At 36.2% G+C, this 25,528-nt stretch overlaps 1 protein-coding gene across 1 annotated transcript in view; it reads right to left on the bottom strand.

The window, feature by feature from the left end:
* The window catches only part of LOC106116740 (rho guanine nucleotide exchange factor 17), a 73,126-nt gene that overhangs the window by 30,498 nt on the left and 17,100 nt on the right, over positions 1-25,528 (bottom strand). Inside the window, exons 2-3 of the mRNA XM_013310718.1 lie at positions 20,603-20,714; positions 17,865-19,899 (exon numbers count right to left, since the gene is read on the bottom strand). Coding sequence (XP_013166172.1) covers positions 17,865-19,899; positions 20,603-20,667 — 2,100 coding nt within the window. The 5' untranslated portion in view covers positions 20,668-20,714. The remainder of the gene's footprint in view (positions 1-17,864; positions 19,900-20,602; positions 20,715-25,528) is intronic.

Genomic DNA, 25,528 nt, shown 5'->3' with positions numbered 1-25,528 from the left:
GAAGCTGTAAATGCCTCCTCAAGGCAAACAGTGACTACTCAGTCACAAAAAAAAAAAAAAAAAATCTCCGATTACACAGTGTTCTATGTTATCTCTATATTACACTACGTTTTTAGGGTTCCGTACCTCGAAAGGAAAAAACGGAACCCTTATAGGATCACTTTGCTGTCCGTCGGTCTGTCTGTCAAGACCCTTTTTACCTAGATTTTTTTTATATATCATAAGGTTGCAATCGAGCGAGCCGCCACCTGAAATCGCTGAAATAGCGAAGCGACCGTAGTTATTGGAAATTTTTGCTTGTATCAAAAAAAAATAGTATCCTGTGTGCCTTTCCAAATTTCAGCGAGATCCATACAGCCTTTCTGGAGATCTAACAAACATCCATCCAAGCATTCGCATTTGTAATAAAAGTAAAAAATTAAAGAAATATATTTTTATAGGTCTATTTATCAGTCATGCAAAAACTCATCGAATCATTAAAATTACAATGACATATTAAATAGCTTATAAGGCAAGCTTCACACTAGAAGCTATAAACATGACAGCTTCCTTATTAGGTCAGTGAAAAACACAAACGCCTTTATGAGTTAATCTTATGTGTTTGGTAAACATGTCAGTATACGCTCATCAATTTATTCAGTGTCTTCACACCCTATTTGCTTCATCATATGAGTTAATTATCATAATTCAATGTAATTAGATGCAGACGCGAATAGAATTTGTTTATAAAGGTGTCTATTGGCATTTTAAAATAACTTTATTTCTACTTCTACTCTAGCCTATGACGATGAACCAGGTTATCTCTGTTCCAAATTTCATCTAGATCCGTGCATCTTTTTAACAGTGGTAGAGCCCGCTTTAATATCTTTTTTTTTATATCATAAGGTGGCAAACGAGCGAGCGGCCACCTGAAATCGCTGAAATAGCGAAGTGACCGTTGCCCACAGACACACGCAACTGCATATACGTTGCCTACCTTTAATCGACGGAGGAGAGGATGCACAGAAAGAAAATATTTTCCCTTTCCATGCATCCTCTCATCCGGAAAGTCCACTTCCACTTTCCATCCTTTCCTTATAAGAAAAAGGGTGAGAAGGGAAAGAGGACTAAATTAGGCCTCCGGGACACACACTCATCAGACGAAACGCGGAATTGCTTCCACTTGACGCCTGTCTTGTGTGAGTTCGTGGTATTTCACCGGGCGAGCCGGGCCAATTCGTGCGAAGATGTTAAAGTGGGCTCTACCACGATTGAACATCTTTAGTTTTCTTTAGTCCTCTTTCCCTTCTCACCCTTTTTCTTATAAGGAAAGGATGGAAAGTGGAAGTGGACTTTCCGGCTGAGAGGATGCATGGAAAGGGAAAATATTTTCTTTCTGTCCATCCTCTCCTCCGTCGATTAAAGGTAGGCAACGTATATGCAGTTGCGTGTGTCTATGGGCAACGGTCACTTCGCTATTTCAGCGATTTCAAGTGGCCGCTCGCTCGTTTGCCACCTTATGATATAAAAAAAATCCGTATTGGAGTTAGGTGATAACTAACATACAACCATCTAAACTATCGCATTTATTATATTGTTAGGAAGTAAGAGATTTAAGATAATCCTTCTGTTTATACATTATCTTTTTATGAGTGGTGCTTAATAAATCACTTGAGCTTTCTTTATCTTTTGCTTCCTTTATTTATCAATAACATCTAAAAATCATATGTGAATACGTCATACTTTGGAACGCGTACACACATGACGCTGGTGTGTGAGCGTAGTTTAAAATACAATATTCTTACATACACATAAATCCTCGCTAATGTTCCAATCGTTTTGGATCGCGTGGAATGTGTCAGTCAGTATCGATTGTGGCCTTTGACTATAGAGAAATGGACTCGACATTTGCACTAATTTCTGCAATTTTCGCGAGGTGCAAAATAAAAATGAGAATATCACATGTACTGATAACATAAAATAAGCACACGAGTAATACACGAGTATTTAGAATTTATGATTGTACAGAGGCGAATCCATGCGATTGACTGGTCCAGTCTCTTAAAAGTCAAAGATTCTAGCTTGCTTCTTCTGATGATATTGTATTGTTTACTGTGACGTCATCAAGACTATTTTTGCACAGATTGTATTGAAAACAAGCTTTACATACCCAGTTGCCTATTTTTAGAACAGTTTCACTAGAGAGCGCTTACATCGCTGTGACGTGTTACTAACGAAAGTGGAAAAAGCTCGAGATGTTTAAGAAAATGTAGCGCCTAATTTCGTCCCACGCATTTTAAAATATAAATCTGGATTAAATAGATTTGGAGGTCATTGTATTTTGCACTTAAATACTACAGTTTACAGTCTTATTTCGATTGATTTCATTTCAATTTGTGTAACAGTGTAGTTTCGTCTCATTGAGATGTAACTAGTATTTTAAACGTTTGTCTAGACTGAAACGCACGAGATAAGCTACTTTACGAAATTGCATGAATATTAAATTTATACCTCTACTCTATGATAAAGACTGCAAAATACAAGTAAACTCGAGTAATAAGACATAAATACTAAAAAAAATATTAGATACTAAACAGTCGAACCAGTATAAGCGAGACTCCGAGAGACAGCGACAATTTTCCCGCTTATAAAGGTTTCTCGCTTTTGGAGGTCGTCTTTTGGGACGGGACAATTATTCGCTTATAAAAGTTTTCATTTATTCAGGTCCGACAATTGAGGTCCACGTAACTTCCAATAATACTAATCTTACTTCTTACTAATGTTATAAATGAGAATTTTCGCATTATGGATGGTTGGATGTATTAGATGTTTCCAGAATGGCTGTAAGGATCTGGATAAAATTTGGTATACATGTAAAACACTGTTTGGAAGATAAGATAGGCTACTAAACAAGCTTTTCTTTTTTATTTCGCGAAAATCATCAAAATCTAGTCTGTTATAAAGACTATCAGTTAATCCACTTATTGCCAGCATATTTTTCAATTAAACGACACTTTTTTGATTTATCTGATTTTTGAGGAATATATTTAAGATTAAAAGGACTGGATTCAGTAATTTCAGTTTTTTTACGACATTCATACATGGATTAACAACAGTCGGACAAAGTTAGAATTAAGTGGGATCAATTAACGTCCGTAGCCTGAGAAAGATTTACAAAGAACACTTCTACGTATTGTACAGATAATAAGCTATAGTAAAATTAAATTCATACGAATTTTAAAAATAAAACTGTTTATAGAGATATCAACTTTCCTTTAGCCCGGCCCGAACCTAACTCGCAAAATCCAATGAAATCCAAGCCGAATTGTCTTTGAACTTTCACTCAAGTAACTTATTGTCTTTCATAATTAACATCGGCTATCAAGTTTAATTACGAGTTTTAAAATCGCTGTCTTTTCCTTTAAAATTAAATCTATATTAAGGAAATTCCGCATTTAAGAGGACTTAAAATAGATCTATCAATCTTTCTAAATAATGTTGCGTAGGCACTGCCAATAACTCATGTCTTCATTAGTAACCCCTTCTAGTCCGACTATAAAGAAAATTCAACCTTGAGTTATGTGCAATAAAATCTGAAATTGCTTACACGTGTAACAATTTAAAGACTACCTGAAAACAATCGTTACATTGATATACGAACCAATATACTCGTAACATTTTAAATAAAAGCAAATTTTATATTACATAGGTTTTATTCGTCTCAAATAATCGAACACATTTTTCGATCAATATTTTACTAAATATTTGACAGTCAATGTTACTTCTCACTGATTTTATAATCTTACTTCTCCAGAACATCGGAATGAATCCCGCAGATCTTCACATACATGTAGAACATAGTCTGTAAGAACATAGGCTACTAATTAAGTTTTTTTTAATTCCGCTTGGTCGGAGTGGCGGGCGACAGCTTGTAATATTATAAATGCGAGTGTTTAGACATGGATGGATGTTTGTTTGAAGGTGTCTCCGGAACGGCTCGACGGATCTCATTGAAATGGCAGGAATGTAGAACATAGCCCAGATGAAGCAGCTACTTGTAACGTTTTCTTTAATTCCGCGCGGACGGAGGCGCGGGCGACAGCTAATTAAATGTTAATTTAGTAAAAAATCTAACCATATAAAACTATATCGAGGGAGCCACTTAAGTGCGTTAGTAAAACAATTTATATCAATAAAATTGTCTAGACGTCGCACAATCATCAAAGCTTCCAATCCGACCGTCTAAAGAAATCTCTGCACATCGTTTAACTGTTAGTTAGAGATAACCGTAGCTGATGCGGCCGTGACCTAAAAACTTTGGCAGCTCAACCATTTGCAACTCAAACATTTTCAGTGTGTAAACATTGAGATGGCGGCGTACTGGTTCCTTCCATAAGCTTACATACCCTAGGATAACCATAAGTCAATTTAAAAAGGAGACTTTCTCACAATCATCTAGTTAAGTATAATTCAAAACAATAAAGGAACGGATTACGATGTAAAAATTTTAAACAAAATTTTGTAGGTCTACGTTGTTTTAAACGTAATTTGTGAAATATCTAAACTGCAATTCAATACTTTAAAGTAGGAAAACTTCCAAGTAAGTGAAATGGATGTAATTAGAAAACAATAATGAAACTCAACTTGTTTACAAACTGTGGTCCTACCACGAGTGTAAAATTTAAGCAACGCCCCCTATCGGGCGTAAAGTAAACAAAAAAAAAATTATACTAATTTTGACATAATTGACTGTAACTTGGCCCACTAAACTAGAAAACCGTTGCTCATGTTCACTGAATGTCCGTTTGCATAGGTGAAGTAATGGTTACTTACAAAATACAAGTTATTTAGACGGTTACGGGAATAGTTCAATGTATCTAGGCCAGTTACGTATTCATTGCAATGGAATTGCTGGTTGTGAAAACCGTTAAATATAACTGAAAAATACTTTGATAAGCTTTCTCAAAGATAACGGCAACAATAGCAACAAGAAGCAAATATAACAAAAGCCTGTTTAAAAGATATTTTAATTTAAATTAATAATAACTAGCTGTTGCCCGCTACTCAATCCGCGCGTAATTAAAAAAAACTTAAAAAGTTGCCTATGTGTTCTTCCAGATTTTCTACATCTTTGCCAAATTTCATCAAGATCCGGCGAGCCGTTCCGGAGATACCATCTAACAAACATCCATCCATTTAAACTTTCGCATTTATAATATTAGTAAGATCAATCAGTTGACTCTTGCGAATGTTTTAGACTACTTAATTGTATTAACAGAATTTTAAACGACATAATCTAAAATTAATCTCGATCTTTGCTTTACTCTTCGTCATGAGATATAATTTATATTTACAAGCAAACATTCGGTAGCAAAGTTATCGTAAAACAAATGTATACAGGTCACTGTTTTCACAGTGTGATTTGTTTACATCTCTAGAGATACAATGAAGTCATACCGGTACTACATATAATTACCTCATAGCAGTCAATGCACTGTCTTATCTATTTTTTCATTACTCCTAGATCTATGACACGTTACGATGCATTAACACCATACTTTTTGTCATAGAAAAAAATACATTGAATTGCGTTAATATGCCTTGGCCTATAATTTCAAATCGATTATGAAAAAAAAAAACAAGATGCAACCTGAACATGTCTGCGAAGCAATTCAAAGATATTCGTGAAGTCAACCCGCACTGGGCCTGCTTAGTTGACTATTGTTTAGTTACCCCTGACTGGGTGGGCTCCGAGCCTGTCCGGAGACAGACAAATTCGATTTTAAGTAGATGAAATACAAAAGGATATAGGATAACGTCATGCCGGAGTGGAGCCAATAGAGTTGGAATGTTTTCGAAGCCAAATAATAGTTTTATGAGATAATCTAATTCTTTGTTTCAAGAAAAGATAGACGTAATTTTTAGAGAACTATACACATACCAAAGGTTCTCAAAATAAGCCACCATGATGGTATCGAAACCGCATCGCACCGGAACGCACCGGATTAAACGTATGACTCACACCATAATGCACCCAAAAATAATTTAACATCTCATTCATAATACGTATACGTGTTGCGTAATTACCGCAAAATTCCTTGGCAATGGCATTCAGTTTCCTTCTGAAATAGATAACGCAAGCTTGGACATCGTTTAACTCGAAATAACACATTTTTTGTCCTCTTATTTTTAGTTTGGACTAGAAAAATTGTAAATATTTTCGTGCACTTCATTTATTTTTAACAATATTCATGAAAATGCTTATTTATCGTCATTTTTAATAAAATTAGTCACACAGAACCGTTACACCCTTTGTAGAACTTTACGAAATATATTATGCAAATAATTTTATGTTACAATATTTTGTCGATTATATTAGCTGTTAAAATTTATGTTCTTACCGGTTTATTCGTTTTTATACATTTTATTTTTAGACACACTGAGTAGGGAAGCCGCTCGTAAATATTGCGAAAAGTAACAATTTTAGTTTCTAACAATAAAACATTAAATAATGGTGCGTTAGTAACAAAACAAAAGAGAAAAATGAGTTGCCAAATCCCAAATTAGAACAGTGGGTGACAGGTTTATGACATCCCGAGAAGACACGTCGGGGCCAATAAATTGTAAGATAAATATATCAAGCGCCAAGTCACACACAAACTGAGGATACTCTGTGGTAATTGACACAATCTAAAACCCCAGAAATCACCACAATAGTAAATGTCATAATAGCTTAAATTTCTAGTTTCGAGACGCTAAGTTCAGACTAAGCGTCTCGAAACGTGAGCGTGTCTCAGGACAAGTACGTTTCCTGTTGCAAGCCCAAAGTGCTTAGGCATTGCTTGTTCGCATCTTAAACGATTCGTTTCTCTATCTCACATGTCTCTGCTATTCATATTCTGTCATTTTATTACACGTCAAACTAACGTTCCCACAATTTCTATCAAAACTCTTTCCGTTTGTGTTGCCGGTCAATTAATACCCGTAAAAAAAATGAATGGATTTTCGTCAAAGTTTGTAACCATTCTATTTTTATCAATCGCTTTACTAGCAAGTACAACCGCTCAACAGACGTAGCTACTATGTACATGTACTCTTTGGTGATGAATGAAAAACGTACATAGTGTAAATAGGAATCATTAATTAAACTAACTTTAGCATTCCGTGAGTTAGAAGCAATTATATCCGAGGTCATCTCCCATCAAACAGCCCTTACCAGCGAATTGCTACTTCATCTAATGAAATGAAGAAGAAGAATTGTTGCTACTAAAATTACAAATGACAGATTGCACTTTAAGACGAAAACCAGGTACACTGGGCTCTCATGAGTAGATTAAAGGCTGGTGATGACTAGCAAATTGTTACCACCAACTTATTGAACATTTTGTGGCTCACCTATATGCAGTTCACTTTAACAGCACAGTTCATGTTCTCATAGAATACATGATTCTCCACAAGAAAAAAGAGATTGCTCAAATATTTCGGTAATATGCATGGAAGCAATCTGTTGCAACAAAATGCGTCGCTATATCTCCATTTGATTTAGGACCGACAGTCCCACGTTCTCAACTATAAATAAATCAGCAGGTGTCTAAGCTACGGTCTAAAACTGTATTAAATGCCAATAAATCCCATCTATAGCTCCAAACGACGACGTCTGTCTATCTGTACTCTCGTTAAATGACTACACAGATTTACAATTCTTCAACAGCTGTTGAAAGAAATTCTTTGTTATTCAAGCAATCTCAATTTAAGATTTCTGTATCAAACTCTATTTTAATATTAGCATTCTTTTGATATTTCAAATTAAGGTTATAATTAGAATTATTTCGATAGGAATAATTCACAGACTTTTAGACTACAAGACGTTTTCATGGAAGGGTTTTTAAATTTGGAGGAACAGCATTACCCTTCTTAGGGATGAATCTGGTAATCAAAGGTAATCAACAAATTAATTAGTCTCCAAACATCATCAGATTTAATTAAAATGGAACACGATACTAAGTATGATCAAATAGATACAGTTGACAATTAGGATTTAGAAGTGACGTGAGTAAGATCGTACTGACGAGGATGTAACCAACCATCGACCTTCAGGTCACATCGCAAATAGACATTATACTAATAAAACGAACATATAATAATGATGCCAAAGACGTAAATAGATAGATGACATTAAAAACATTACAATAATACAAGTCTTACAACGCATCTGCAAGAATATAAACAAGTAATTAATATTAAAAAAATTAACAAGTTCTTGTTTCGTATTGTTATTTCACTTGGTGTTGTTCTCAAAATAAATGACAAAGATAAAGATCCTAACAGTGAAGTGAATAAATTAGTAGACGAAAAGATTTAGGAATACCTATAGTTTACTTTCCTAATTTTTGATTATCAATAATTGAACATTGAGTATTATCGAATAAATGCAGATGACCAGATTTTTTTATATCATAAGGTGGCAAACTAGCGCACGGCCACCTGAAGTCGCTGAACCGTTGCTCATAGACATACGCAATTGCTTATGCGTTGCCTACCTTTAATCGACGGAGGAGAGGATGCACAGAATGAAAATATTTTCCCTTTCCATGCATCCTCTCATCCGGAAAGTCCACTTCCATTTCCCATTCTTTCCTTATAAGAAAAAAGGGTGGGAAGGGAAAGAGGACTAGATTAGGCCTCCGGTACGCACACTCATCAGACGAAACGCGGAATTGCTTCCACTTCACGCCTGTCTTCTGTGTAGTTGTGGTATTCCACCGGGCGAGCCGGGCCGATTCGTGCGAAGATATTAAAGCGGGCTCTACCTATGTTTTCTCAAGTAGGCTTAAAAGATGTGACATGTATTTATAATTACTTAACTATTGAATAACGAAATTTGTGAAACCCAAATTCGTTGTCAATTTATCATCAGATAGTAACAAATTAAGCGTCATCAATAAATAGCTAAATAATAAAGACTATAATTAAAATGAAAAATGTGTTTAATTATGCGTATGCCTTTAGTAAATATTGAGCAAGTCCAAGATCGAAGGCTAGTGCTTTTAAAATAACAGTAAAAACCGGAGGAGTCTGTTTCTGGCATTTAGCCAACGTCGGCTTCCGCCCGCTTTGTTTAAAAACACGGACGAATTTCTGCAGAGTATTGGTTAGTTTGATTGCCAGATTTATTTTTTCTGACTCTAGAGGCAAATTATAGCGGATCGATTGATGTGAAATGATTTAAAATTGTTGAATCCATCAAAGAACGTTAGGGTCATTTGTAGGATTTGCAATTGTGGAATGTCAAAGAAACATTGAGATATTTTTCAGATCTCTGTGTTCTGACAGTATTGTTTAAATTTTGACGAGATTTCCATGATTCTTACATTTTTTTATTGTAAAAATTAGCGGTTTTATTCTAACGAACAGTTTCTTATAGTTAATACAAATGTCATCTAATTTTTTTTTGAACCAATTTTACCACTTTTGCAACTAAACATCCACGTAACTTGGCAATTCCTCTCATAGCAACCATGACTGGAATTCTAATAGGATAGCCTAATGTTTGTTTTGAGTTATAAATAATAGTTGAAATGCCATTTTATAGCACACGTAATGTTTTGAATTCTCCCTCGTGCAGTAGCAATTAAAGCCACGGGATCGAAGGCGATCGGCGTACGCGCATCCGAATTGATCCAGATTATTATGCAAGACGTTTTCTCCGGTACGTCTAACGTTCTATGAACTATTAACTTTGAATATTGAATCTTATACATTTTTAATTTAAGGAGTTCTTGAAAAAATCGTTGACACCCAGGCTTTGACGATAACAGGTAGAAGTATTGGCGACGCGTTGGTGTACGGCATTGTACTACATTGTGTTGCATAAGACTAAAATCGCTTGATATCGAATTCACCATCGTTTCGTGTACGAAGGGCCTAACCATGAACATATGATAAATTTGTAGAATAACGGAGCTTCGAACGTCAAAGTAATAAAAATAAAAAATACATTTTTTGAACAAACCACTACACTTATATGTATACAACTTGTATAAAAATTCAAAAATCGTATGCAATGTTCTTTCGTAAATAATTTTTGTAACGATATTTCACACCATTCCAAGTTAATTAAGAGAGAAAGTTGGCATTACAAGTTCGACAAATTACCCCATAAATCGCAAGTAACACCGTGCAGGCAATGTCGGCTTACCGTATATGGGGTAAAGAAGTAGCGAGCTTTTTTTCATCCACTGGTGCAATTTATAAACTTTGTACGGTTTTATATAACTTTGTGTTTTAGAGCGTTTCTTTTGTACTGGTGTTTTTTTTTCATATTTTTCTCACCCTTTACTTTTAAGAAAAGGCTAGGAAGGGAAGTGGATTATTATGGAGAGAGGCATATAAAGGGGCAATATTATCTTTTTGCCGGCAATGCATTTGCAATTTTAGATGTCTACGGGCAACTGTCCCATCACTATTTCAGTGAATTCAGTTAGCCAACTCGCTGGATAGCCTCCTTGTATAAAAAACATGGATCTTAATAAAGAAATAAACTAGAAAATAGCATCTCCCTCTTAAGCTAGTTACTTGAACCAAACTGTCTTAAGGCAATTTCGCACGTCGCGTCGTTTAAAAACCAATTTAGATTATAACAGTACATACATCGTAATTCGATAGTCTGCAAGCTTCGTAATATATTTAAAGCTAAAAGAATTAATACCTAATTTATTAGTCGCGAGATATAAGAACTACGCTATTGAAATGTTTTCGATTATATCGGAAGTTTTCTGACAAATCTCCCGGATATAAAATTAAGGTAAAGCTGTATTATGCTATCAGCCTTAACTTTGGGTAGGCTCCGAGCCCCTCGGTGGGGACGTATAGTGAGCTGATGATGATGATGAATCACGCTAATGATAATTAAAAATTACGTTAGAACATAATGTTATGATTTTAGAAAGTTTATATTTAGTCTAGTAATATTTCTAACACATACATACATACTACATTTCAGATTATTGAAAATCAATATATTGAATTTTTTGCAAATTTTTTAACTAACTACAGTAATTAATAATGTTATTTCTTTTGTATTTAGATAAATATTCGTAACGCAAATACTGAAAGGCCAATGTATGTTATTAAGATCGTGTGATTTGATCGGATTACAGAGAACAAAACATCTCTTTTGACCTCAATTGTTTTACTTCCATAAATAAATATGATAGTGTACCTTTTTGGTTAATCGTATAACTTTCAACAAATTGTTTTGTATACAGAAATTTTTACAAGACATTTCTAAATAATCTTTAGTCTTTACAATTTTAAAACGATGTTATATAGGTCGATAAACATATCGATAAATTATATTTTACATGTTTTTTATATCTATAAAAATATATTCAAAGAAATATATTGGAATAAAGCGTCAGGTAATAAAAAATCATTTCGACCTTAGTTTTATTAGTGAATAAACGCGTGAATCTGACAAATTTTTCCATCGTACCCAAGAATGACAAGTAAATATTTTAATGGCGTTTAAATCTGAAAATAAATATGGCGCCTCATGACCGGCGTTCCAAGGTAATTGATTACATTCTAAAGACTGCGGAAAGTAAAGTTATAAGATGAAGGAAACGAGCGGTAGAATTTAGGTAAAATTTGGAATATAAAATCATCTTCATCATCATCATCAGCTCACTATACGTCCCCACCGAGGGGCTCAAAGCCTACCCTAAGTTAAGGGTGATTAGGCTATATTCAACCACGCTGGCTAAGTGCGGGTTGGTTGACTTCACACATATCTTTGAATTTTTTCACAAATATATGCAAGTTGCATCACGATGTTTCCCTTCACCGTAATATACATGGCGGGATTCGAACCCAGGATCTGCAGGTTTTAAGTCAAGTTCTTGAATCCTGAGTCACCGACGCTCTTTAATAATAGTTAAAAATTAAAATGAAAATATTATAAAACGGACGAAACGACAAGAATTAGCACACACTATCCGAAGACTTATTTACAATAAAAAAATTGTATTATAAAAAGGAAGAAAAATATAAAACATTCTAATTTTGAAAATATAAAAATTAAAATTAAAAAAGGTCTAAAAAGTTCCGTTTGTATCGACAACACATTCGAATTCATTTATGAAAATAAACATCGGTTTGTGTGGTTACATTAATTAGTTACACCGTTTCGATATCACATCGGCTTTATTCGACATATTATTTTTCAGGTCAAGGATTTGTGATCTCTTGAATATAGTACAAGAACAGTCTTAACAATTGCACGGATTTTTAGTACATATTTTCAATACAATATGATATGTTGTCTTGCGAAGGTATGTTTAAGGCCATTATGGTCATATCTTTGGTTAAATAACGATCGATACAAGAGAATACAGATTAAAAATAAAGACAAGAACAAATCAGAATTTCTATATTATTAGTTGTTTCATTATTATATACAATTTCGAGATTTTTTATCTTGACCTACTTTTTTAATCTCAACAAGCCCTCAGTATATTAAAAGCTAAGCTAAAAGTTAATAAGACTTCAACGTATAAAGGACTTAAGAAACTCATTTATTAAAATAAACCAATTATTGGAAGAAAAACATTAAACCTTTGTCCAGAACGGTGTACTTATCTGCATTTTTTGAGATTTTTTTAAATGTTTTTTTTTTAAATTCGAAAAAAATATTGATTACAAAAGAGGTTTGTAAGGTGTAAATATTTGTATTTAATAGTTTAGCACTTTACATTCAATCCTTAAAAGAAATCAACCGTCCCTACAAATAAAGTCACTAGTTTTTGAAATTTAAATAAATTCGTTATGTTCTTGGTATGAAAATGTAAATGTTATATTTAAATAACATTATAATTATTTTGGATGGCAATAAACTCTTAATCTACCGAAATTTCTATGTCATAGCAAAATTACTAATGAAAAAGGGACCTTGACAGACTGACGGACGGACAACAAAGTAATCTTATAAGGGTTCCGTTTTTTTCCTATGAGGTACGGAATCCTAAAAAACGCAATTTTTGCCGAAATTTAGCCATTTTTGTATGTTAATTATAACACTATGTACTATGTTAAACCTTGTATGTTTTATATCGTTAATCTAAGCCGACATATGTACATGTCAGTATCATATTCCCTTGCGTCATAGAAATTATTTATATAGATGATGTAATTGACATCATTATGATAATAACTATGTATAATTATTTTCATCATTTATTTCTCAATAATTATTACCATTACCACATTATTCTTGAATGCTTTGCTATAACGATTTGTCCCGGCGTCGTACATTAATTGTTTAAACATTTAAAATAGCAAAAAAAAACATACAGACGAATTGATAACCTTCCTTTTTGAAGTCGGCTAAAAATAGCTAATGTTGCTCGGGTATGTAGCATTGTAAATGTGATAGAATTTTTTTAAAGTAAAGTATTACTGTTTTCAGATATCTTAGCTACTCTTAAATTCGAACGAGTTGTTGCGCAGAACACAATTTTAGGTGTAGCGGGGCGTAGCGGGGTGCAGGGGGAGGACAGTGCGCAGCGCGTAATGACCTTGAGCCGCCAAAATATTTGAAAAGAATAATACAAATCCTACCTAATTAAAGAAGAAAATTTGTATTATAAATTTTCTATGCTATTTTGTATTGAGCTCTTATAGTTATGTCATCCAGACTAAATAATGTAACATTAAATCTAACCGAAAAACAACATCCGCCTAATAATTTCAAACGGATTTATTGCCATTCCGTCCTTGTTATTCCATTAATACGCTTCCTTTAACCCGATGAAGACATACAATAAATATCAAAGATTAGCAAAAACTTTTAGACCAAGGTTACTGTTACAGTAATCGAAAATAGACCGCGACATGACAGTTGATAACTTTAATCCTTACTTTAGTTTTACACTGCTAACCCACTCATAAAATACTCATAAAAAAGAATCAAACTAAACTAAAAAAAACCGTACAAAAACAATCTGTTCTTGTATTATAGGTATTAACAGTGGAAACCCATGGTTAGGAATTTCCTTGAATTCTAAAACTTTCGAATACAATTGTCGCATTATTAAAGACAGCGTCGGTCGCTCTGGGGTCAAGCACTTGACTTGTAATCTGCCGGTCCTGGGCTCGAATCCCGCCATGTACCAATGTGTTTTTCGATTTCCGATTTACATATATACATTTCTCCGATGTTCTTACGGTGAAGGAAAATATCGTGATGTAGTCTACACATATCTGAGAACAAATTCAAAGATATGTGTGAAGTCAACCAACCCGCACTTGGCCAGCGTGGTTGACTAGGGCCTAATCACCCTTAACTTAGGGTAGGCTCCGAGCTCCTCGGTGGGGACGTATAGTGATCTGATGATGATGATTAATAAAAAGAAATAGCTTGAGACATAATAGTAGATAAACGAAATATAAGACACTAGCAGTTGCCTGCGATTTCGTGCGCGCGGAATTAAAACATCTAGTAATAAAAATGTCAATATCATTTGGGGATACTGTAGCTTTGAAACAGTGAAATAAGATTTTCAGAAACAATCAAACATTTCTTTTTTTTAATATAAGTATAGAACAACACATAAATACTAGCTGTCGCTCGCGACTCCGTCCGCGCGGGATTAAAAATACATGTTGGACGATTCTCAGACCTACTCAATATCCTCACAAAATTTCATGAGAATCGGTCAAGCCGTTTCAGAGGAGAAACGAAAATTGTGACATGAGAATTTTATTTATAAGATAAAGCCATGATAAAGTAGTTTGTTGCCAATTTGTAACTAACTGAAACATAGATTATGTTACTAATAGTTTTTCTTATTTTTTTTTATTATTTTTTTTACACATTTGTGTTTGATGGAAGTAGACATATAAAAAGTTTGGCTATAAGCAATACGCATATAAAATTATTGCCTGCCTCTGTACCACAGCTTGATTTTCTTAAATCAAGCCAAGAAAATTAAATCTTTATAACATTCATAAAAATTATTCTATAGCAAACATCTCAAAACATTTTACGAATATCAAATTACATTAAACTGAAAAGACATGACATCGAGTTTTAATCATCTTACGTTGACGTCAAAATTCATAATAAAATATCTCCTTATCCGTTATTAATTTAAGTACAAACCACGAAGTAAATGAAGTGTGTCCGATCTTTGGACAAAAATCTCTTGAAGTTAAAAAATATTGCTTTGAAAGCTCACGACAGAATTATTTATCGCTTTCTGGTTTTATTTATCATTTCTTTTGTGCGGTGCACTCGACATTTGCATTTCATTTGTTAGCAACAAATTCCATTACGTCAATGTAAACAAAGTCCGAAGCAATCCCTTGAGTGTACTCGTATATTTTCCATATTAAGTCTAGACTACAAACTTCTTTAGCTTTAAATCCGACAGTTAATGCAATCAGTAAGTGTAGAACCTTAGACTTTCGACGAAGTATTTACACATCAATAGTATTTTTATAATAAACAACTCGTACATAATATAAAAGAAACGTAATTAGTAGTCTATGTGTTCTTCACACTATGTTCTACATCTATGCCAAATTTCACCGTGATCCATACAGCCGTTCTGGAAATACCATCCATCCAAACATTCGCATTATTAATATTAGTAAGGCAATATCATAGTGTGAATGATATATTACTAGCTATCGCCCGCGACACCGTCCACGTGGGATTAAAAAAAATCTTTATAGCCAATGTGTTCTTCCAGACTACGTTCTACCTTTATGACAAATTTCAGCGAGATCCGTTGTGACGTTCTAGAGATACCTTTTAACAAAAATCCATCCATCCAAACATTCGCATTTATAATATTAGTAAGACAATATCCTTTGAATTATATTTTATTCGGCTACTGGTACACTATCTGAAAATCTATTTTGTTACTGTCGAGAGAAACTATCAGACCAAATCTAAATAAAGAAATACTTGTATTTAGTTTCTTGACCTAATGAATCATCGAAGCGAAGGGTGAATTGTGATCGACTTAAAACAAAACATCGTTGAGTGAGGACGGAATTAGGGTGCGTAATAAAAATTCTTCTTGGCCGTGGGAGAAGTGATCAAAAGGATTTTATATTAGACATTTCACATTGAAAAAATCACGGCGACGCTAATATAAAATGTGAATGAGTCATTTGGACTGTATTTGATTATTTACATCAAAAAATAACAAAGAAAAAATGGCATTTTAGAAGAGTAGTATTAGTTTTAAAAATGTAATCCACGAGTGTTCATCCCCAATACTGCGTAGATTATAAAATAAAAACTCAAAAATTGGTTTACGGTAATGTGTAGTAATTTTACTGTGGGTTTCTAAGACCAAAATCCCCGTTTAAAATATATTGATATCTCTGTTTTGTCAAAGGTAATGACAGGGTTAACGATATGTTTTATACGAAGATTTAAGTTTCGAAAACCAATGATAAATCACTTATAATTATCATTTCTAAGTTTTTCCGTAAACGATCAAACATGTTTGACAAAGTTTGATTATGCTTCTTATGAAAAAGTCTCAAATATGGACAACGTCATCAGTGTTGCCATGTGCGAAATTTTAAATTCTACTGTTATTTATTGACTACAAAGTTATCGAAGATGGATTATACGAATGTGTTGGTACAAAATGGTGTAGAAAAGAAAATGTTTAGCAAAATATTATAACACGAAATTATAAGAATCTAAAATCGTAATTTTAATTTGATAACTTTATAATGATCGACATAATTGTTGTTATATCCTCTTTTATCTAGTTTATGAGGCTGTAAAATCCATCATTGGAAATCAGTACAGTAGCTAAGTAAACATTTTATATAATCCAGTCAATTTCAAAAGTCGGTCATGGATTGCAAAGATCAACGTGATGATTTGACCCGGAAAAAATAAAACTACATTTTTTTTTAAAAGTGTATAAAATAAAAATAAAAATTGAAGACTTTGACTGTGTAACATACCATTAAAATTTACTAAACTATCCGTTGGTTTCTGAGACAAAAATTTCTGTATAAAACATATCGTCATCCCTGTCTATGTCTTTGAGAAAACAGAGATAACAGTTTTGAACGGGGATTTTAGTCTCAGAAACAAAATGTAGAAGAAGTAATTTGGTTAATACGTAAAGAAAGAAACACAATATTACAAGTCACCTTTGTAATAAAAAAATATATTACATGCCTCTACCTAAATAAAAGTAAGCACTTGTCAGAGTTGTTAATATTTTTCATAATTGTAATCAACGATGCGAACATCCGGTGAAATATTTAAATCAATTAAAATAAATGTATCATGGAAGGAGAGACGCGTGGAAAAATTTAAATCGTCGAAATTTCTTAATTTGCCCTTATCGCGAAAGACGCGGTAAGTTCAGTGTCAGAGGTGTATTAATAAACTCATTGCCCTTAACATTTTTAATGTTTGTGGAACAGCTGTGCCGTGATTCATACGACATTGGCCCGAGAAACATCGGGGAACACGAATAATGTGTTTAAACATGCGTACCATTCGATGTTATCACGGATGAAAAAAGTACGAGGCGAGGACGAATTCGCGAGATATTTAAATTAAATCTATTATAGATATTTTCTATCTACATCATTAAGAACATATCTTTATTTATCTATTCATATACTTCATAACATTTAACAGGTCTTGTAATACCTCGCTCTATCAGTGTAATATGACGTCGAATGCTATGTAAACATTATTGGCAATAAGACAAACTGTTTTGTATTAAGTCTATTTTCTACCAAGATAAACATTATAACATCCTCAGTTTCTCAACTTTGTTGCTTTGCGCAAAGGAAGCGGTGTTAGACGGTGAAATATATTGAAGAAATCTACTTACATTGTGTTGATGCAGCGTCAGAATCACGTTGTCGAAGGTCGACGAGTTGGACAGCGCTTCCGAACTGCCGCGCAGCAGCTCCGCCAACAAATCAGCGCCTGGCTTCACACCTGCCAACTTTGACGGCGACGACGTTGCTCTGACGTGCGTAGGACCACGTGGCCTGCTCGCACACGTGGGCGCGGCGCCGGCGCTGATCTTGCGACACGGCACCGTTGCATCCGAAAAACTTCTCCTGCCTGTTTCAGCTGATCGATTCGACGGTGCTTCTAAGTTGCGACCGAAAGGCCCTCTCGTCAAATGCTGCCTTTTGGCTTCTACATCCGAAGTGTCCGACGGACTGAACGGTGATGGAGAGGCAGTTCGGTCGCGAGAACACGTGTCACTCTCCGCTTCTGACGGAGAGTCGCCGCGTGAAGTCACTCCGTACTTTCGCCTTACTCTATAATTGTCTTCCTCTCTTTCGTCGGAACTTTGTTGCGAAAACCTAGCGCGTCGAGCTCGCAACTCCTCTGACCTCGGCCACAAGGGAGTCGTGCTCTCCGCGGGGCTCGGTGGACCATTCGTGCAAGAATCGTCTGATTTATCGCCGAGAAGCGAGGAAGTTCTCGCCTCTGCCGAGAGTCGCATCTCTTGCAATGAGGCGTCGCTACTTTCGCGCTTGCAACCGTTTACCGAAGACGTTGGTTCCTCGTCACCACCGTCGTCGCTGGCGGTAGTTATATAGATCCCTTTTCTTCTCTTAGTTTTATCCAACGGCCGACGTCGTTCCCTGGAACCGATCGGGGCCGCAGTACACGGATTTTGCACAGCCGCTAACAAACTAGCCACCTGTTCACTAGTAATAGTTTCGTCCTCTTTGTCTCGGTCCAATGACCCGTCAGACGCAGCGTCCGAACGCTGTGCCTCCTCGGGGGGCAACTCCTTCGACCACTGTTTCACTATACACTCATACACGGGCACTGGTATCGAACTCGCAATGGCGCTCGCAGTCTCTTCGTCGTTGACACTGGAAAAGCTACCGCACTCACAGTCAATGTTAGCACACGCGTTAGGGGGAGGAGCGGGGAGAGGTGGGAAAGCGAAAGGTTGAGCGGGTTCCATAGGAGAGGTGCCTTCACTATGCGCCTGCGCACTGTCGGCCTGGGAACCGTCACTTTCTTCACGTAGTTCATGTAAAACGCGTGGTGCCAGAGCGGGTAAACTGCCGCCGGCTTCGGCCGGTCCCTCCTCGCGCACCGGAGGTATGCGTCGCGGTAACGGATGGGTCAAGGACCGACCACCGAATTGCTTGTGTGATCCCTCGGGTGGCGGAGAACGAGGTGCCGGAGACGCGTGCGCCAATAGCCCCTCGTCAGAGCCGACGGCGGAATCAACGGACGCGACCGATCCACCTTCCGTCACATTCTCCTCGGTGGCTAAACTTCTCGTATCTGCATTCCTGGGTTCTGTACCGCCGTGTCCCGAATCAGTTTTGGCGGATTTTTTTCCAAAATCAAAAATTGATCGCTGTCGATCACCTCTATAGTATTTATCCTGTGCAAAATCTCCCTGTGAGAAAGATGCGCTCCTGTACGGTATGGTTTTTTGCGCGTACGAGCCAACAATGGCACGAGGTTCGACGCGGACCAGCGTTATGTTGTCGGCGTCGAAGTCGTCGTAGCGGTCGACGGAGGCGCCGCGCGGCGGGCTGTGACGGTGGCGCGAACGCGGCGGCGGCACGGGTGGCAGCACGGGCGCTGAATGCGGCGGCGGCGCAGGCGGTGTGTGGGGTGCGGGCGGCGGTTGCGGGGGCTGCGCGCGCGGCAGCAGGCGCTTGGTGAGGTCCTGCAGGCGCTGATGGCGCGAGGGCCGGTCGTCGCGCGCGCCGCGGCCCAGGCGCCGGTGCAGGCGCTCCAGCGTGCGGCGGTCGGGCTTGGCGCGGCCGAGGCACGCCGCCACCGCCTCCTCGGAGCAGCAGCGGCACGGGCAGGCGCGCGGCGGCGGCACGCGACGCACGGTGTATCGCACCGCGCCCAGCGTCACGTACGGCGACCTGCAACGCCAAGGTATATTTAGACGCGGACGCGACCACCGAGCGGCCGTGCGGCTGGACCGCGAGTGCGACCGATTTAGAGCCGGTCGACTCGTCGCTGAATTCCGGGAGGATTCCCCGCGACCCACTCCGCGAGTTATATCCGAACGGATGAATCGTGTCTGAATACTCGCTTTGATGAACAGTACGTTCGACTGAGAATCTGTGATTCTGTACGTGTAAACTGTGGTATGTTCGCAAGGCGCGAGTGCAGTTCGCGTGGAGACGGCAGGTGGCGGTGGCAGACGGAACATGTATATAAATAGGCGGGCGTTGACGATTTCGCCAAGCGACGGCCTCGCGCTCGTGTTTACATCTGGTATCTCGTTGCCTAGAACAAAGTTGCCATTTATACTAGTTCCATGAACCACCCGAGATAACGAGACCCTAACAATGTTTGATATTAATAAGCGTAGCTAGCACTGGATTAGACTTATGAAAGTGTGTGCGAGGAAAATAAAAACTACCTTAATGAATTGTGGTGATAGAATTATAAAACTTATCTTCAAATGTTTGCAAGTAGGTACCTACATGATGCCAATTTTTATGCGCAGACGCAGATATTATGCGTAGTCCAGGAAATAAACTTAGAGTGTACTTAAGATTAATTATTAATGCTATTATTAATAAAGAAAATAAGATAAAATCGGTAAATACAGGGGACCTGGTGAAGTCGCGCCTTCTTCGCGCGCCATCTTGCGGCGAGCGGGGGCGCGTCTCGGACGCCATTGACGGTCACGTGACGCCACGCATGCTGCGCACGCTTACACACGAATCTGCGACAAAACACACATAGAATATTATCATCAGCTCACTATAAGACCTCACTGAGGGGCTCGGGGCCTACCAATAGATAGGGGTGACATACAATTTGTATTTTATTTCTTAGAAAGTTAACATAAAACAATGGATGTAAACGACTGAAATGCATTAAATTTTGTGGTACATACTTAAAGTATATTAGATGTTAGATGAGTTACAACTAAAGGTATCTTATTAGTTACTTGAATTATTTTATTCCTCTTAAATAAAGGCACTCTAAGTTTATATATAAAAAAAAATTGCATTGCAAGATACATACAGCGCCATCTATCAAAACAGAAATAGACGATTACTTTTGGCATACAACAAAATGTGGAACTTTGGGCATGTGTATTTTGGGCGGGCGGTTTTGGCAGCATTCATTAACCGTTTTGACGATAGATGTCATTACGTTTACATTTACCTACAGTCTATGGCAGCGAATGTGTTTATTGTACCGATTGGATTATCGGTTACGGAAGTCACATAAAACAGATTGTATAAAATGTTTAAAGTAATAAATAGGCGGATGCCCTTCCTTCTTTCAACACACGTGTTGTGACATTTAAATTGCATAATGAATTAACTAATTAGAATGTATATAAAATTAATCCATGATTTGTTAAAGTTTATAACTTTTTATACTAACAGACAAACAAACTGACCATCTTTTGTAGTTATAATTTCTAAATTATTGACCCAATTAGTTCCAGATAAATTCAAAGAAATTATAGATTTTTATTTCACCATAAAAAGATGGTTTACAAAGTTTAATAACTTTTGAAACTTAATATATTGTTTTTTTTTATTCTTCTGCATTAATTTTAATACGAAGGCTAACCTAAAGTTATACTTGGCGCCACACTTTATCAAAAAAATCCTTATATAGAAATTCCATTTTAAAACCAACAAGGGTCAACAAAGACAAGGATCCGAGGAAACGTTTCGACGAGTTGACAATTTAAAAACTTCCTCAATACAATGTCGCATTGTTAAGTTAATGATTTATGCAAAATGACTACTCTTTAAGAAGGAATCTTTAGAGCTGACAAGTAACACTTTAAGGTAATTAAAATTGTATTTATCGTAGTTAAGTAGACGGTAATCGCTTGACATTTCGAAGTCTCGACATAATGGGTAAATATAAAATGTTGAGAGAAAATCTCTGTAAGACTTTTAGAGGAGTTGATTTAATTTGTATTTTAACAGTGGTAGAGCCCGCTTTAACATCTTTGCACGAATTGGCCCGGCTCGCCGGGTGAAATACCACGACCACACAGAAGACAGGCGTGAAGTAGAAGCAATTCCGCGTTTCGTCTAATGAGTGTACGTCCCGGGAGCTAATTTAGTCCTCTTTCCCTTCCCACCCTTTTTCTTACAAGAAAAGGATGGGAAGTGAAACTGGACTTTCCGGATGAGAGGATGCATAGAAAGGGAAAATATATTTCAGTGCATCCTCTCCTCCGTCGATTAAAGGTAGGCAACGCGTATGCAATTGCGTATGTCTATAGGCATCGGTCACTTCGCTATTTCAGCGATTTCAAGTGGTCGCTTGCTCGTTTGCCACCTTATGATATAAAAAAAGATATCAGTAATCTTTGTAACACAATACAATAACCAAACGGCCTTGTAGCCAAACCGCAGCCCCGAGCCGCATTATATAAATCGTATCAACTACAATGTTATTGTTATACGACCACACCACATACGTCTATCTCGGTCAATGTGAAGCCGTTTGAGGCTGTAAATAAATTTAAATAATGATTCGAAATTCCAAGTGTCATTTAGGAAAATATTAATATCTATATAAATATAGCGAAATAAAATAAAAATAAAATAAATAAAAGTTATTTTACACGTTAATTCTAATAAACACATCAGCTTATCAAGGCTCTTAATATGTATGTAATAGCTGACGCCTGCCACCCCATCATAATCATCATCTTCAGCTATACGTCCCCACCGAGTGGCTCTCAGCCTACCCTAAGTTAAGGGTGAACCACCCCGACGCGCGGAATTAAAAAAAAGAAGATTAGTAGCCTATGTGTTCTTAGAGACTATGTTCTACATGTATGCCATATTTCATCGAGATCTGTTCAGCAGTTCTGGAGATACCTTCAAACAAACATGCATCCATCCATATAAACATTAGTATTTATAATATTAGTAAGATAAGAAGTAAGATAAACCTTTGGATCGACGGATATTTGTAGGTATCTCCAAAACGGCTCATTAGATCTCTCTGTCATTTGGCATAGATGTAAAACATAGCCTGGAAGATACATAGGCCACTTATTAAGTTTCTTAATAAATTATGCGCGGACAGAGTCGCGGGCGCCAGGTAGTATTCAAATAAAGTAAAGTAATAGCCAATACAGTTAACCAGCAACAATAGCATCAAAAAAACCTACATTTCACTACAAACTATCGATCACAGAACAATCTAAGACTTTGTCAATATTTATTTCATCAACCTCTAATTCTGTCATTCACTCTATGAAGAATTCAACAAAATACATATCAAAATTGCGAGGAAAAAGTATTACACTATCAAAATAGATCAGTTATAAAAAAAGTGCAAGAAAATAGCGAATACTTGGAAATATGAAAGTTGGCTGACGGCCACAAATAAAGTACAACGCTAATGTTTCATCCGAAGATATTACGAGTCACGATACCCTCTTTTTTTAAATTAAACTGCGCTACCGAAATTTCAGCCAGTGTTTTCTCATATTTATAGTATAATTTTCATATAACTCAAGGCCGCGAACGAGCAGGAACACAGAAATGTGTATTGACGCTCATAGTCATTTGCTATACCAGAGGAACCGCAGATGCATTGCCAGCCTTTGAGAAGGTGATGCCCTCGCTTCTTGAAAGATCCTTGGTCGTAGCGGTTTTGTTCTGATAATCTTAAAACTCCTGTTGATAAATATCACTATTTATATGCTCGCCTAAAGTCATTAATTCGGAATCACTTTAACCCTTATTGTGGCAAGATTTCTTTTTTTGAAGAAAAGCAAAAAAAACAAAGTTAAAAATTATTTTATAGAAAGAAAGAAAGAGAGAAAGAAAGAAAGTTTTTATTATAGGTAACAAAGATTAAACGTGATCGTATATTTTTATAAAGTTGTATATATGGTATATACAAAATGAACGTAAAGGTTAATTATTAATTTACAATTAATTTACTATCCGTGAGTTTATAAGAGATATCAGATTATCAGATTTTATAAGAGTCTGTTGTACGGGAGTAAGGCAATGGAACGGATGAAGTAACTACGATTATTATAATTAAATTCTTCTAGCAATGCTTACACCGAAAATTGTCTCTAGTGCTATCATAAAATCTCCTTATTGCACATTTCATGATTATACTACGCCTAGAATAAAGATTAGTGAACTAGATTAAAGTTCTATATTTTTAGAGCTACGTCCCATAATTTACTACGAGTTTTATACAACACCACAAAAAAGTATTTCTGTAGGATGTACACTCAGCTCTACGTCTAAAATTAAAAACATGATGCGGGGGCGACGATGCAATGCTTAACTTTTTCATTCTATTTTAAAGAAGACTAACTAGTGCTGTTCAATTATAAGCTCTATTTTAATACTATAAAGATTAGAAGAGTTTGAAACATAAAATACATTTTTAAATTAAATTGTCTAGTTTGAACTAAGATGTGACGTTGAATAAACAATTATACACTTTGATAATCAGCGGTTAATTATCGTACCAATCAGTAGTGTCCTAGTCTAAAAGATTTAAAAAAAAAATGTTCTTCTTAAAATTTAAACTAATTTAATTGAATCCAAAAAATCTTTTCTTTAACAATAAAGGCACGTTTTTTTTTTGGGATTTTACAACTTATAATAATGGGAGAAGATCCAACAGTCAAAACAGCATGTCGACAGCATATCTTGATTGCCCAGATAACTCTAGCGAGACTCCGTAGAGCTAGACCTGGGGGAGCTACAAGCGAGATTGACAGGAGACGGCGTGAAACACGCGACTTTGGCAGTCTCTTGTGTCGGAGGGTTCTCATCCACTTTGGGTCGCTGCGCCAGCGAAGTAAGTAAGCAACGACTAATAAGACAAACACTAGCACTGTAAGCGTTGTATTGATGTATGAAAAACTAATTTGTAAGAACCCACTAAAACTTTACCTAGCCCTTCGATACCCCTAACATATCGATTTATTATAATAATATTATAAATGCGAAAGTTTGGATGGATGGATGTTTGTTTGAAGGTATCTCCAGAACAGCGGAACGGATCTCGATGAAATTGAGCAGAGATGTAGAACATAGTCTAAAAGAACACATAAGCTACTAATTATGTCATTTTTAATTCCGCGCGCTCGGAATCGTGGGTGATAGCTTATAATATTATAAAGCTAAAACGGTATAACTATAGATAAATTAGATTAGAAGCTAAACGGGCCGTGATTGAATGAAGCACGCGTCAAGTTAATTCCGTAACCAGCATTAACCTATATTATATTTCGTCGACAGATCAAATGGAGTTTACGTAACAACAAAATCTCTGAACTATATACAAACAATTAACTTGTATCTGTTTAAATTACTGTTATAAATTTATATATTTTATTTGTGTAAGTTTGTATTAAATTAACTCAAAAACTACTCGACGCATTTTTAATACCGCATATGCTTAAGGCCACATTATTTACAAAATACATACAGAATGATGATGATTTTAATGAAGTTTAAAAAATTTAAAGGTAAAAATATTTTTGTGATTTTCTTAAAAAATATTTGCTTC

This window comes from Papilio xuthus, unplaced genomic scaffold (genome assembly GCF_000836235.2).
Source record: "Papilio xuthus unplaced genomic scaffold, Pxut_1.1 DF827714.1, whole genome shotgun sequence".
Taxonomy (NCBI): domain Eukaryota; kingdom Metazoa; phylum Arthropoda; class Insecta; order Lepidoptera; family Papilionidae; genus Papilio; species Papilio xuthus.
The sequence above is the reverse complement of the archived record's forward strand: the minus strand, read 5'-3'. Positions and strand labels throughout refer to the sequence as shown.